We start from the raw sequence: 14,290 nt of genomic DNA, 5'->3' as shown, positions 1-14,290 counted from the left end.
TAACCAGCCCAGTCAGGGCTCACTGTAGAGGGTCATGCTTGAAGCTTCCTTTCTTTTGACCCTCCTGGGTGACACCCATGGCACTGAGTTGCAGGAAGCCATGCTGTGACTTTGGCCACAGGGTCCTTCATCCTGAACCTCCCCTGAATCACAGGACTAGGAGGCTGGTAGACGAGGGTACAAGCCTGTAGCTGGACGGTTTGGACAGTGCAGGCTGCCAAGGCTCAGCTGCTCCTGCTCTCTGGCCTGCTTGTGGCATCAGTGGTCATTCCCTGCTTAGTCCTCCCATTTTGTCACAGCCTTTAAGGTGTTCCTACCTTTGCTGGTGCAGATGAGTTTCTCCCAGACTCTGCTTCCCTCTGGTGGACAAGCATTCCTGCTGCTTCCCAAGAGCCAGGCTCAGCCAGCAAGGTGTTACTGCTGATGGCAAGCAGGAGCTGGAACCAGCTAGCCACAGAGAAGTTTCACTGGTGCCAGTAATTCCTTACTATCTGGGATAAGTGTACAGTGTGAGGGAGTGCTGGGAGAGGAGGGCCAGAACTACACTGCTGCCATTGCAAGCTTGTCCTTGAGCCTTTGAGTGGCTTTGAGTTGCACAACTGAGCACAGCAGTCTCTGCTTTGGGCTGTTAGCAGACACCGGTGTTCACACTACTTTTTGTTCCATCTTGAATGTATGTACACTTGGCCTCCTTCCATCTGTGCTGGCTTTCAGAGCTCACCTCTTTAAGCCCTCACTATCTGTTCTACCAGGGATGACTGCTCAAAGCAGAGCAATGAGGAGGGCTGGGCTGCTGTCCTGCCAGCTGGAAGAAGCACCAGGCACGGGAGGCTGGAGCCACAACAGGTAATGATGACAAAAATCAAGGCTGGAAGAAAACACAGGCACTCTGCATTTCTCCCAAATCTGAGCTGCAGCCCCCTGGCTGTGCAAACCTGAGAGGCTGTGAGGCAAGCGGGACACAAGGGGAGATGGCCAGGCACTCGGTGCCAGCTTCTGGATTTTGGCTGCATGGTGCTGATGGCCAGGGGGTGACACCAGCCCGGTGCTCACAGGCAGGTTTGAGAAACAGATTTGGGGCTCTCCGTTGCTCAGCGTGCTTGGCCTAGGCCTGGCTCATGCAGCTCGGAAACAAAAGAACATTTCTTCAAGCAATAATGAGTGGTTTATTTTTTCAGAGGGTGAGGGGGAGAAGAGCAGAGGGTTCCCTCCCATCTCACTCCTGCAGCAGGCATTACCCACACACACACACATGCAGTAAGGGATGGGCAGAGAGCTTGGGCTCCAGCCAGCAGTACCCAAGGGGGCTGCATTTGAAAGCCACAAAAAATAACAGAGCAGGAAGGTCACTGTGGTAGCAGCAGAGATAAAAAAATGGGGAGTTCCAGGGTGCGGTGCTAAGCTGAGCAAGGGATACCCCAGAAGGGGCACATGGCCTCTCCCTGGGGGTGAGCACCTGGGCTCCCTTTCCCGCTAGGGAGGACCTGGATGAGAAGACAGCCTGGCCCAGCCTGAAGCCTCCTCTTTGGAGATGCCAACAAACAAGCAGAGACAGGCCATGTAAGGCTGCAAAACGTCATGTGTACCCCAGCCCAGGGCAGCTCTTGAGGCAAACTTTCCCCAGAAGGCAGAGCTGCCAGTGCCACCTGGGGTCACAAGTGCCAGGGACAGAGGCTCGGTGCCCAACTCCCTAAGGGAAGCACAGCCTGCCTAGCCCACCAGCTTGTTCCAGGGGACAGTGCTGAAGAAGGAGTGGGACTTCAGCTTGGCCATGCCACCTCCTCCGGAGCCCAAGCGCTGCTTTGGATTGTACTGCAGGAGCTGCAGAGAAAGGGGATGGAACAGCAGGAGGGGTAGATGGGAACACTGGAAAAGCAACCCAGTCTGCCTTTCCCCAGCCTCTAGCCCTGTCCTCCCTCCCATCCACCAAAGTCCCTCACCTCGGTGAGCAGCGATGTAGCAGCCAGGCTGAGCCCCTGTGGCAGATGCAGCTGGGTGTGAGGCTGAATTCCCGCCGGATGGTTTTGGGAGAGTGGCTGCAGGAGGCAGAGGGTGATGGTAAGCAGAGGCACAGAGAAGGGCAGGAGCACCCCGCTGAGCCTTCATTGCTACACAACCCAGCCCTACACAGCAGGATTTAAAACCCAGGGCCTTTAACACCCAGAGACCATGCACAGGCACTAGGAATCACTTGTCCAAAGCGACCTGGCAAATCACTGAGGTGCCAGCAGGACAAGGCAGCCTTCCAGCCCCTGCACAGCAGGAAGCCCTTGTGCTATAGTGTCACCTCCCCTACCCTCCTTGCACAGCTCAGCCTCTTACCACTCCTGTCAGCAACTCATACAAAAGCGAGCCAAAGCTCCAATAGTCAGCTGCTTCAGTGGGCTCCATGATCCCTCCAATTTCTGCAGAAAAAGCCAGAAAGAGGTTAATGGGGGAGGCAGGGAGCACAAATGGCCACACCATGCTGGGCACATCTCACTGCCTGCAGAAGCTCCCTCACCCCAGTTGGTAGCACTGGGCAGAGGGCAGGACAAGGCTCACATCCCTTACCTGGAGCACTGTACAGCTCTTCCCGTGCCTGGCTGCAGTATTGGGGCTCCACCTCTGTCCACTGGCCAAAGAAGGTGAGACGGACATGACCTGCAGAGCAGCACCGGAGCCAAAAGCAGGGAGATTAGGACAAGACTAGGGACTTTGTCTGGAGCACTAAGCCAAGCCATATCCCCACAACTGGGAACAGCCAGGGTTCTGGGCCCCATCATGCTCTGAACACAGAGGCGCTGTGCATCCCCTGGCATCACACACCCCCCCAGCCTTCCAGAGCTTGCCTGGGATATGCAGCACTTGGAGCTGGAGAGACTGGCTAGGTGGGCTCCAAGCTAACAGACCTCAGTGCAGGCTGTGGTGAGGAAAGAAGGGGTTTTTTGGGAGATGAGGGGGAAGGTTAGCTTTCCTCTTGCAAAACTCTCTGCATTTTTCTTAAGCAATTAGTAGCTCTCCAGATGTTTGCCCCAGATGTTGCCAGCTGAGCAATGACTTGCACTCAGAGCGGTACCCATAGCTTAAAAGGGTGGGAAGGCTCCAGAACACCCCAGCAGGCAGTAACTAGGAGGAGAAAACTGCAGTCCCATTAACCTCAGCTGGTCTCAGCCTTCCCATGCTGGGATTTCCCAAGCAGCCAGACCCCATGTGGGAGCAGGGGCAATGCAGTCCTGTGGCTATAGCCCCTGATTCTCCTCCTGCAGAGCCAAATCTTGTACTAACCACTTGGAAAACCTGAGATCACACTTCCAACTTCAGGAACATTCAAACCTCTCCAAACTCCCATCCTCCTCCAAAGGAAACTCAAGAAAAGTCCATGTTTCCTGGAAATGAGGCAAGCAGTAGTCTCCCAGCTGAGAGACCAACCTTGTCCTCCTCGGAGCAGCAGCATGGGGCACTACCTACCAGCTGCATCAAGCAGCAGGTTCCTGGGGTTGAGGTCCCGGCACAATACACCCTGTTGGTGAAGTCCCTCTAAGGCCAGGAGGATTTCTGCTGCCCACAGCTGCACCTGCTCCTCCTTCACAGCCCATGCTCTCTGGTTCTGCCTGTGGGAAGCCAAAGCCCTGCATGGTCCTGATGGTTGTTGCTTGCTGAGCTGGCCACAGGTCAGGCTTGCTTCTCGTGAGGGCTCCCACGCTGCTGGGTCAGGCCCACAGGGCTTGCCAGAGCTGGACAGGGCAACTTGTGCAGGAAGCTGCCTCTGACCCAAGATCAGGAGAGGCTGAGCCCAGGAGACCTCAGACACTTTCTGAGACAGTAGTTCCCCTGCCCCTGGCTGGCCCCCTCTTTTTGATCCAGGGGCAAGGGCCTGGGGAAGCCTGGAGTCTTGTTGGGAGGCTGTTCTCTCCGATATGCAGCCTGTGCTGCTGGTTAGATCATCCCAGAGGTAGAAAACCAGGCCCTGGCCAGCGAGGTGGCCAGGGCATTTGGCTAATGCTGCTGGAAAATAGTCCACAACACCAGACACAGTCATGCTTGTATCCTGTCCTCCAGGTGCTGCCCTCATGCTGCTGGCAGGAGCCAGGAGAAGCTGGCGGTGGTTTCCTGAGCTGGGGTCTGTGGGCCCAAAGGACTGCTCCCGAGGGAGTGAGGCATCAGTGTTTTGGTGGGTCACAGAGCCTGGGAGGCCACTGCCTAACCAAGCTTGGCTGCTACCCTGGGAGCTTCCCACTCCATCCTCTCTGCCACGGTCCCTCAGGGCTTGAATGGTGTTTGAATCAGAATCCTCCTGGACGCAGTACTTGGAGCGGAGGTGAGACCACAGTGTCCCCCCTGGAAATTAGAAAGAAGAACAAATGATGAGGAACAAAGTATCCCTGGTTCTCCCACTGTGGACACAGCCCATTCAAGCACAGGCCAAGGCCCACATACTGAGGATGTGACTGAGCATCATTAATCTCCCCTGCAGTAAAGCTCAAGTCCATGCAGAATATGCCCCAGCCCTACAAGCACACCATGCTCAACACCACACCTCCCCCAAGGACCTAGGACACCAAAGTCTCCTCCTTTAGCAGCCCTGCTCCCCATTCTGCACAGCCTCTTTGATCTCAGCTCTGACACTTCCATGTCACAGACCAGCCACATCTTCCCGGATGCCCCTGATCCCACTGCCATCCCCACTTTCCCCTGAAATCCTTTCCTTCCTGTGTGACAGAGATGCCAGAGTTCCTGCAGCATGTCCCAGACCCCGTGGGTCAGCAATGAGCCAGAGCAGTGAGCCCTGGAGCCCACAGCATCCTGCCAGGGCTTTCCAGCCTCACTACATTCAGTGCTGGCTGCTTTCTGCAAATTCATCCTACAGCAAAGCACAAGTTGTTGAGGCTCCAACACACATCAGTCTCCACTTGCCATTGCTGGACTCCAGCTGCTCTCCCCTACACATCCATTCAACCTGTAGAGAGTAAAGAAGTTCCTTGGGACAAGCCTCCACCAGGATCTGAGACAAATCTCAAATATGCCTGCTTGTTGTACCCAAACCCTAATGTGCTCCCTGATCTTTATGTCCAATTTTCTATCTCCTCTCTTTGGTCAGATCTCACAATCCAGTGTGATCTCGTCTTTTGTAACCAAAAAATGTTTTATAAAGGTCTTGTCAAAAGATTGTTTTGTTCTAAAACATCCAGGTGAACTACCTCACTTTGTTCTCCATCACTTTCCTGTCATGCTCAGACAATGCCAGTAAATGAAGAGTTTTTTCTTTTAAAGATGCTGGATGACATCAACTTCTTTACCTAAAGGCACTCCTTCCCATGAGACAAGGTGGCTAGTTTCCCTAAGGCTAGTTTCCATATAACATCCCCACAAACACAACCTCTTTCTCCTTGTAGGTCTCCACAAGCCCATTTCTAGGTTACATGCCCAGTCAGTTCTTATCAAATCTCCAGAATTCCTACTACATGTGAGCAGCTCCATCCACTGAGTCTTCAAGCCCTGGTACCCACCACCCTCCTATGAAGGAGACTTGCACTGTCACTATAAAAATTAGTCCCAAAACAGTAGGAGAAATGTATTTGGGATTTTAAAGAAAGGGAGGTTAGGGATAAACCAAGATGCTTCACAGAGGAGGCAAGGCTGTCTCCACTCACCCTGCACATGCTCCAGGTGGAGGAAGATGGAGTCCTCACTCACATAGTAGCACAACAGCTTGACCATGAAGGGGACCCCATGAGGGATGATGGTCTGTCGTTCACGGGTCTCAACATGGGATTTGGGGAGGCTCTGAGGAGGTACAGGCAAATGTGTGTTAACAGCACAGGGACTTGAACTCCCTGCTGCCTAGCACGTGGCAGGACTGGAGGCCAGCCAGAAGGTAGTGTGCCGTCTTCCAAGCCCCATGACTGCTCGACTGTGACACGTGCAATGGAACTCCCCATGTGTGGAAACGCGCAGCTCTTGCGGAGAGGTCTGTCCATCCCCAGCACCCAGCTGTGATAAGGCAGCCCTCTGCAAAGCTCTGCCAAGGCATGGCACTCCCCACCTGTACTGTGGGATCCAGAGGGCACTGCCGGTCCAGAGCAGTGACCACCTCACAACCACCCCTGCTCCCTTCAGGCAGGAACCTGCTATGACAGCCCTTTCTCCTCTTCTCCTGGAACTGATGGTTCTCCCTGTCATGCCAGATCCTCCTGGTCCAATTATTGAAATCCTTTATTGTTAGTTCCAAGGGGATTGGAAAATGTTCTAGAACTTGTATTGAGCACATCTCACCCATAACTTGTTTCAGGGGTTGACCAGATTAACAGGGGCATAAGTCTTGGCTTGAAGCATTACAAAGCAGAGAAACAGATGATCAAGGAGAACCACTTCCCTTTTGATCACAAAGGATGGCTGAGGCAGCCAGAAGAAGCTTTGTGAACCATGAACTTCCTCCAACACCTCTGAGAGCTGCTATTTTTTGGTCCTTTCACCTGCCCCAGCAACCTGCTTGAACAAGGAGGCCCTGGCATGACTGGGAGAAACAGGCAGATGAAACTGAAAACACTCACCTTAAGTATAAAGGTCCCACCAGTGGCTGGATCCTGGACGATCTGCACCTGGAAGCAGTATTCACAGTACCTGTCAGAAGCAATCACTGCTTCCACCCCAACACACAGCCTACAGGAATGACCCAAGAGACTCAACTCTGGAACTTAAAAAACTACCACCCAACTAGAGGAGTTTGGTGGGGCTCAAACCTCTACTCTTGAAAGACAAAATGAAGGTTATTAGCAAGGAGATAGCCATGCAGCCAAGAAGCGGAGAGTTAATTAAACACAAGAGGTGACTCCCATGCTACTTTTCCTTCCTTCACACCAAAGGGTTTCGCAGTGCTCCGTCCAGGAGCTCTGTGGAGTGCACTGGGCTCAAACCTGGGCCTCAGCATGACAGGAAGACCACATCAGTCCAGACAAACCGAGATGTGGGAACGGCAGTGGAGAGCAATGTGTAGTGTGTGTATGGGGTCAGTAAGCCTGGCATCTTCATTCCAAGATCACAAACTAGTAACTAGTTTATTCATCCAGATAGCTCATCTTCTGCTGAAGTCCAGTTACCCACAGGAATCTACCATTGCAACACCTATCATCAACCATGATTCCATGTGTGGGAAAGAACTGGACGTATCAACCTCCTTGTAAATAACCTGGGAGCTCTGGTAAGCAAAAATAATGGCGACATGAACAGATTTCACAATTAACTCCTAATGGGTCTTCAGTCCAGTCCTGTGAATTATTCTTGGTGGGAATGGTGTGGATGGATAACCCCACATTCCCTGGTGGGCGTGCTAGGGGCTAGCACCCCCATCCCAGCTGCTAGGACCCTCCAGTTTACACTCCCTTTGGTCCAGCCGCAGCCTTACCCTCCCAGTTCCACACCAAGTCATTACCTTATCAATCACTCCCACAACCTTACACCGTCTCAGGTTCTCCACTGCTGAGCTCAGAGTCCTGATGGGCCGGAAGCGCAGGCTGCTATAGCCCTGCAAGGCAGTGAGAGAAGAGGATGAAGGACTTAGAGATGCTACTGTCCATGACATGGGGTGGGAGAAGTCCCAGCATTTTCCAGAGGAGGCAGCAATACTGCCTACCTTGTCAACATTCAGAGACAACACTCCAAATGAATGAATTATGGCTGTGATTCATTCCTAACATCAGCTGAACCATTTTCTTGGCCAGTCCCTGGATTTCTGAACTTTTCAGGGAAAGCTTGTACCTGCAGCAGAGGTAAAATCACTTCAAAATTTATAGCTAGACCTGAACTGCTTCAACACTAAAGGGATCTATATGGAAGGTAGTTGTATTTCTCCCCTCATCCTTCTTACCAAGCCCCAACCTTGCCCTGCCTCACTGCCTTCTCCCTTCTTTAACCACCTCCTCCTCACAATTCAGCAAGCAGCCATTGTCTTTGGTTTCCATAAAGATGGGAACAATGACAGGGAAGATGACATTTTTAACACTTGACAAGGTGGTTACCTGCAGTGGCTTCAGTCTCCCCAAAAATGGCCATATTCACTATGGTGACAGCAAGCTAAGCATTTTGGGGGAGGGGGTTCTGGAAACATCCCAGGAAAGCTGGGTCCATGTCAGCTTCTTGATCCAGGCAGGGCAAAGAGCTGCCAGCTCCCACACAGCCACTGGCATGCCAGGACACTTTGAAGCTTGATGTGTATGCCATTTTCTCTACACCATCATACTGTGGCATGTGGCAGAGGCTCACTGGGGCTGCTCTATCTGTGTCCCCCATGGTTTCCCAGTGATGCAGCTTCGCTGCCATCCCACCCATGCTGCCCCACACAAGCCCCTCACCGTGGCAGTGGTGTTGCCACCCCCTGCAGCCCGCTGGAGGTGGCAATTGAAGATTTCCTCGGCGCGCCTCAGGTACTGTGTGATCTTCCGCTTCACGGCCTCCCGACGCTCCTTATTGGGGTCAACTGTGGTTGGTGCAAAGAGTGTCTGTGAGGGGCCTGCCACGCTCCCCTGCTGCCATGGCCACAGTCCCCAGGGAGATGCCCCAGTCCCCTCACCCTTCCTCCAGAAGGGATGCACTTCCCTGGCTGCACTCCCGGACAGATGCCCCAGTGCCCTCATCACAGTCCCTAGAGGGACGTCCCGGTCCCCCTTGTCATCCTCCCGGGAGGGATACCCTGACCCCCTCACTGCACCCCCCAGATGGTGCCCTGGTCCCCTGGCTGGTGTCCCCGGAGGGCTGCCCCGGTGCCCCGTTCCCGGGAGGCCGCACACACCCTGCACGCCGCGGAGCAGCACGTCCACGCCGTTCTGGTAGTGGTTGAAGGCCTCCTCGTAGTCCTCGCTGACGTCCCGCTCCAGCGCCAGCCGCAGCTGCCGCGCCGCCTCCACCAGGTAGTCCCGCCGCCCTCCGCCCTCGGGGCCCGCCGGGCTGACGCGGCTCCGCAGCTGCCCCAGGTACACGCGGGCCTGCGCCAGCGCCCGGGAGCAGGGCTCGGCCTCCGCCCGGCTCATGGCCCCGCGCCGCCGCCCTGAGCCGCGGGAGAGCGGGAGGGGGGCGCGGGCTCAGCCGAGGAGCGATGGCCCCTTCGTCCGGCACCGCCCGGCGCCGCTCACCAGCACGGCCCCCCCGGCCTGCTCCCCGCCGCCCCCCGCGGTCCCCCACCTGGGCAGTGTGGCCGCCAAGCATCCCGGCACCGCGGGAGGGGCGGGAGGGGCGCGGCGGGGAGGGCCGGCGCTGATTGGCTGCGGATGAGATCATCATCATCATCATCATCATCATCATCATCATCATCATCATCATCATCATCATCATCATCATCATCGCCCCTCCGGCGGGGTCTGTGCCCGGGTCTCCCCGCCGGGGTCCCGCCCCTGCCCGAGGCAGGCGCTCCATCGCTCCGTTAACGCGCGGTGAGCACCGTCGTTCTGCTTGCTTTATTGTCATCGTTATTCACCATTAATTGCCCTTAATTAACCAAGCTCCTGTTCGTTAAGTGCTGCCTTTGCCGCTGCCTTTCCTTCCTCCCATAACGCTTAATTAGCCGTGTTTTAATTAGCCTTTGCCTCTGCCGGCTCCCGAAGGGTGCACTCTCTCCAGCAGCCCCCCCCCCCCCCCCCCCCCCGCTGCCCCAGTTAAGGTTCTGGGTGTCTTGCCGCTTCATCACGGTCAGCCCAGGGCACTCTTGGCTCTTCCTGATTTCATCTTTCAAGTGGGTGCTCTTGCCCCTGACGCTGGGCTCTCAGCTGGCCCTTCTACCAGTTCTTGTAGACTCATTGAGTTTTACAAACTTATTTCAAACAGGGAACATCAGCACAAATGCATTAAGGTACAGAAAAGTGACATCGTAGTCAAGATTCCAGCTGGTGGTTAGTACCACTTAGTATGTAGAAAATAGCAGTCTCTGTCTTAGCCTAGAAACATGTATTCCTGCCCTCCTGGCTTCGCTTCTTTTTGGAAGGCCAGAAAGGCCTTGCAGGGCCCAATAGATCAATACAGTTATTAGCGAAGGAGATTCGCTGAACCAGGAGTGCTCAATTAGTTACTGCTCAGGCCAACTAGTTTACTGTGTCTGTTGGATTATTGGTCCCAGTTTGACTAACCACCTTTCCAGAGGGGTGACAGTGGACCTGCAAAGGGAGGAGGGTTGGAATTAAATCCCAGGGATATCCTAAGAAAAACTATACTAAGGTATGTTGGGAAAAGAGAGGTACCTGCATCTTTGTCCATCCCTTGCTAACCTATCAGCATGTCCCATTCCAACAGGAAGTGATTCTAAAAAGAGAGTTTCATTTTGACAGGAGCTGGCCTTGTGCTGTGCCATCACAGCCACACCAGCCTGGTCGGTCCCTGTGTTCAGCTGCTGCTGGAGCCAGTACTTGCTGTGGGGCTGCCCTGTGGTTACTTCATACCCTGTGCATACTGATGGCAGGGGATCTCCCTGGCTCAGCACCCACAGGCAACTCTTTCACACAGCCCAGTCAGTTAACAACAGACCAGGAAAGCAACCAAACTTTCTCTAACGAAGACCATTTCTTTGGGAGTATGAAAGTATTAACTGCATCTCAGAGGGCAGGTCTGGGAGGACAAAAAGGGGTCTGCTTTGTGAGGCAACTGGCTGCCCAGACATCATCAGCTTGCTTGGTTCTTTGATTTCTCCTCAAAACATTTCCAGGTTCCTTTTTCCCACCAAACCCTACATCACAGAAATCAATTTTTTTTTGCCCAGTCTGCTTATATCTCCCAGTCTCTGGGGCCTTTTAATTCCCACTAGAGCCCGGGGGCTTCTCCTTCAAACTCAAGAGAAAGTCTGAGCAGGAAACAAGTGAGGTGGGGCTCTGAATGAGAGCAGGGGTGCTGCTGGCACAGCTCACCTGCCTGACTTCAGCAGATCTATGTGGGCCTGGAGAGGACAGAGAGCACAGGTAAATTACAAAATCCAGTGCAATATATCTGTAGAGGGGTGTGGATATTGAGGTGATGGTGGTACAGAGATATGTGAAGAGGAATTGCTAGGAGGGGACAAAACTGTTGAGTTCATCGTCAAACACCTCTGAAGCAGCCAGAAGAGCGTGAGCCAAAGGCATCAGAAAGAAGTGCCCCAAGGACTGGCCTGCAAGGAAGAGCCTTGCAAGAGGAGAAGACACATACCAGTCCTGAGGCACAGCTGCCCTTACCTGTGGGCTTCCAGGTTCCCGTGTCAGTGCTGGACGGAAGATGTTAAATTTGGGGGGTTACTTTTAGATTAACCTGTTGAAGAGTTTGTGGCCCTTGTCGGGAAGTGGGAACTCCCAAAACAAAACTAGCACAGACAAATAAAGGGAGCGAAGTGAGAGCTGCCTTTTTTCTTACAGCCTAAAATAGACACATGAGAGCTGGCAAAAGCTTAAAACATGCTGAGACTGCAAACATCACTGACTGCAGAAGCAGAAGGATTATACCCAACTTTGTTCAGATGCAAAAGTCTTGTAAGTCAAAAGTGAGAGGTTAAGACCTCAGTGAATCTTTATTTGCATGGAGACATGAGGCATCTGCACTGGCATGTGCCGGGAGAAGCTGCAGGGGGGCAGTGCTCCAGTGGCCTCCTAAGACTGGGGAGGCTGGAGGTAACCAGATAAGCTTTAATGTCAGGGCTTCATCAGCTATGACACTGTCTCTGGACCGATCTCCACATCACCTTTACAGGTACTTCCCCAAAAATATGTAATATTTTGTTCCTGATGCATAAGCCTGGTTTATGTTTTGTCTCCCCCATAACTCTTCTAAACCATTTTACTGCACTTCTGATTCCTAAAGCCTTATTAAACAAACCTTTGCTCTGAAAGGCTGAGAGACACAGGGAGCCCAGGGATGCTGATAACACAGTGTGTGCTGCTCCTGTGAGACAGCTGCCTGTCTGCAAGGCTTACACAGGCAGGGGAAGGATGGAGAATTTGGGAGAACCAGGGCTGGGTTATGTTTTACACCTGGCCATGGGGGACCCTGCTGGCTTTGGGGCTGGGGTCTGTCATGGTCCCTTTACAATGGCACCAGTCTGCTCCTACAGCCCGGCTCTACAGCACCTGGGGGACATGAGGTTCTGTAGATGTAGCTGACCTTGTCAGGGTGCTCAGGTAACACATCTGCTGTGGCCAAGGAGGGCTGCCAGGAGCTAGTGGTGGAAGCCTCTAAAAAAGGCACAACTGGGAGCAAACAGAGCGGGGACTGGCAGACAGTGGTTGGTCTCCTTGACAGGAAACATGAGTGGTGGACACAAGCCCTGAGGCCAGGAGCCCTGCTCTTCCCCTTGGGGCAGCAGCCCCCACCTTGATCCTCATACCACCACTGGGTGTGATGTCCTGCTGGAAGTCCCTGCCCCCTCGAGATGAGGGGAGTGGCAGGACTCCCCTCTGGCAGGGACAGGGAAGGGAGCTGGTGTTTCCCTGAGTATGTGATGCCTGCAGCAGCCACAGGAACTCCAGGGAGGTGCTAGGACTCATTTGGTTCCCATTACCTCCCCAGAGTTAGAGGGAGGCTGGACAGCTGGAGATGCAGCTCCCAAACCTCCTGTGTAAGTGATGCCTTCCCCTGCTCCCTGCCCTTGTTGCTGTTTCAGTGGGACAGCCACGTCTATCCCAGGCCCCTGTGTCCTTGTTGTCCAAGACCCCATGACACCGGAGGAACAAGGGACAAGGTCACACAGAGCACCCAGGTGGTTCAGGTGATGGAGGGGGAGAAGCAACACGGGGTAGCCATGCAAGGCAGGCTCCTGGCCCTACCAACTCTGATGGGCAGAGCTGCCTGGAATATCTCAGTGCAGGGCAGCAGTCAAAGAGGTGACACCAGACACCAGGAACTGTTTGGAAAAGCTGCTGGCCATGAGTGTGTTTGAATTTGTATGGGTTTTTTAATAATCACTTTTGATAAATTTATTTTTATTAATTAACATACTTGGATTTATGTAACTTCCTTTTTAAAAGTTTAATAGTACTGAGGTGAAACTTTAATGTTAAAAACAATATAGAAACCATCATGTACATCCTCAAGTGCTGCATGTGGTTCTCCTTGGCCTTAGAGAGCAACCAGCCAGGCTGAAATGGCACACAGGGATGGGGAGAGCCTGCATGGATCAGGACAGGCCTCCGGAGCTAGGGTGCCATGTGGCCCACACAGACCCTGAGTGATGTGGGAAGGGAAGCAACAAGTCCCCCTCATCCATGAGGTAGTGAAGGAGGAACTTCATGGATCATTTTTGAGGCAGAGCCTACGTAGGCTGTGCTCCAGGACACTGTGGATACCAGAATTGGAAATGGGATCCAAAGGGGATCCAGCAAGCTCCTGAAGGATATGCCCAGCTGCATGGGTGCAACTCACCCAGTCCATGCCCTGCTACATGGTGGCAGCATGGAGGTTTGCATCTCCTCAACACCCACCATCAGCTTTCCCTGACTGGGATTTGCCCTGTCCCCATGTCCTTGTGCCAGCCCCAGGCAGCACAAGCATTACAGCTCAGAGCAAGCCTGCCCCTGCTACATGCAGCCATGTCAGATGTGGGAAGGAGCTGCCTTGGACCCCAACTTTGGCTCCACTCGGCTCCGCTCTTGCTCCTCAGAGCAGGATAAACTGCAGGTCCCATCATTTGAGGGTAATCTTGAAGCATTTGCAGATCTCGCCCTCTAGTCTTTTGCTTGAAGCTTTCAAGAATGACCCTTGATTTGTTTTAACCCAGTGCTAGGGGTGCCCCACAAACATGCTGGTACCCAAGTCACCCTTAGGGTTTCCAGCTATATGCACTGCTTCAGGATATGGCTTGCACAGGTCAGTATGGGATGCATTTGGCAGGCAGCCCCTGCAGCAGGGGCAGGAGGGAAGACAGGAAGAGCCCCAGGAATACTGCTCAAAGCATGGAAAGCCAGGGGCTGTGACTTCCCCACCAGACCTGGGCACAGGGCTGGCTGAGTGGGGAAAGTAGAAAATAGCAGCACCAGCAGCCACCTCAGTGAGGGCCACCAGCTCCCTGTACACTCAGGGTATTCCCAGTAAGATATGGGGGCCCCAGCCCAGCCTGCCCCCATGTCAGGTAAACGAGCCTTGGTGGAGTGTTTCCTGAGTGGGAAAGCCCGTGGGCAGCCTACCCCACACTGCCCTTAATATTGTATCAGCCCTGCCAGGGAGGACAGAACAGCAAGCCAGACATTTGGACAGGGTGGGGGAAACAGGATGGTAAATAGGAAGAGGTACCAGTCTCACATCGTAGTATAGAGGAGAACGGCAGTTCCCCCAAGGGTCTCCCAGTACCCAGCTGAATTCCAGCACATGA

The 14,290-nt window shown here is 53.7% G+C and overlaps 1 protein-coding gene across 1 annotated transcript; it reads right to left on the bottom strand.

The window, feature by feature from the left end:
- Positions 1-1,146: 1,146 nt before the first annotated feature.
- On the bottom strand, positions 1,147-9,186 carry RPS6KL1 (ribosomal protein S6 kinase like 1). The gene is made up of 10 exons (XM_027637758.1): positions 8,768-9,186; positions 8,331-8,455; positions 7,412-7,504; positions 6,534-6,581; positions 5,634-5,766; positions 3,451-4,320; positions 2,554-2,643; positions 2,323-2,405; positions 1,941-2,036; positions 1,147-1,821 (listed from the first exon to the last, which is right to left on the bottom strand). The coding sequence occupies exons 1-10, from the start codon at positions 9,003-9,005 to the stop codon at positions 1,711-1,713; spliced, it is 1,887 nt and encodes a 628-aa protein (XP_027493559.1). The 5' UTR covers positions 9,006-9,186; the 3' UTR covers positions 1,147-1,710.
- Between the last annotated feature and the right edge of the window lie 5,104 nt (positions 9,187-14,290).

This window comes from Corapipo altera, unplaced genomic scaffold (assembly GCF_003945725.1).
Source record: "Corapipo altera isolate COAL_440 unplaced genomic scaffold, ASM394572v1 23, whole genome shotgun sequence".
Classification (NCBI taxonomy): Eukaryota; Metazoa; Chordata; class Aves; order Passeriformes; family Pipridae; genus Corapipo; species Corapipo altera.
This window is presented reverse-complemented; position numbering and strand designations above follow the sequence as displayed.

Bases quoted from the DNA above. Each gene is read 5' to 3' on its own strand.
- RPS6KL1 (XM_027637758.1), bottom strand. From the start codon at position 9,005: ATGAGCCGGGCGGAGGCCGAGCCCTGCTCCCGGGCGCTGGCGCAGGCC. The intron at 7,505-8,330 runs GTGAGGGGCTTG...ACTGCCTTGCAG, and splicing joins GTGGCAACACCACTGCCACG to GGCTATAGCAGCCTGCGCTT. The intron at 6,582-7,411 runs GTAATGACTTGG...TACTGCTTCCAG, and splicing joins TTGTGGGAGTGATTGATAAG to GTGCAGATCGTCCAGGATCC.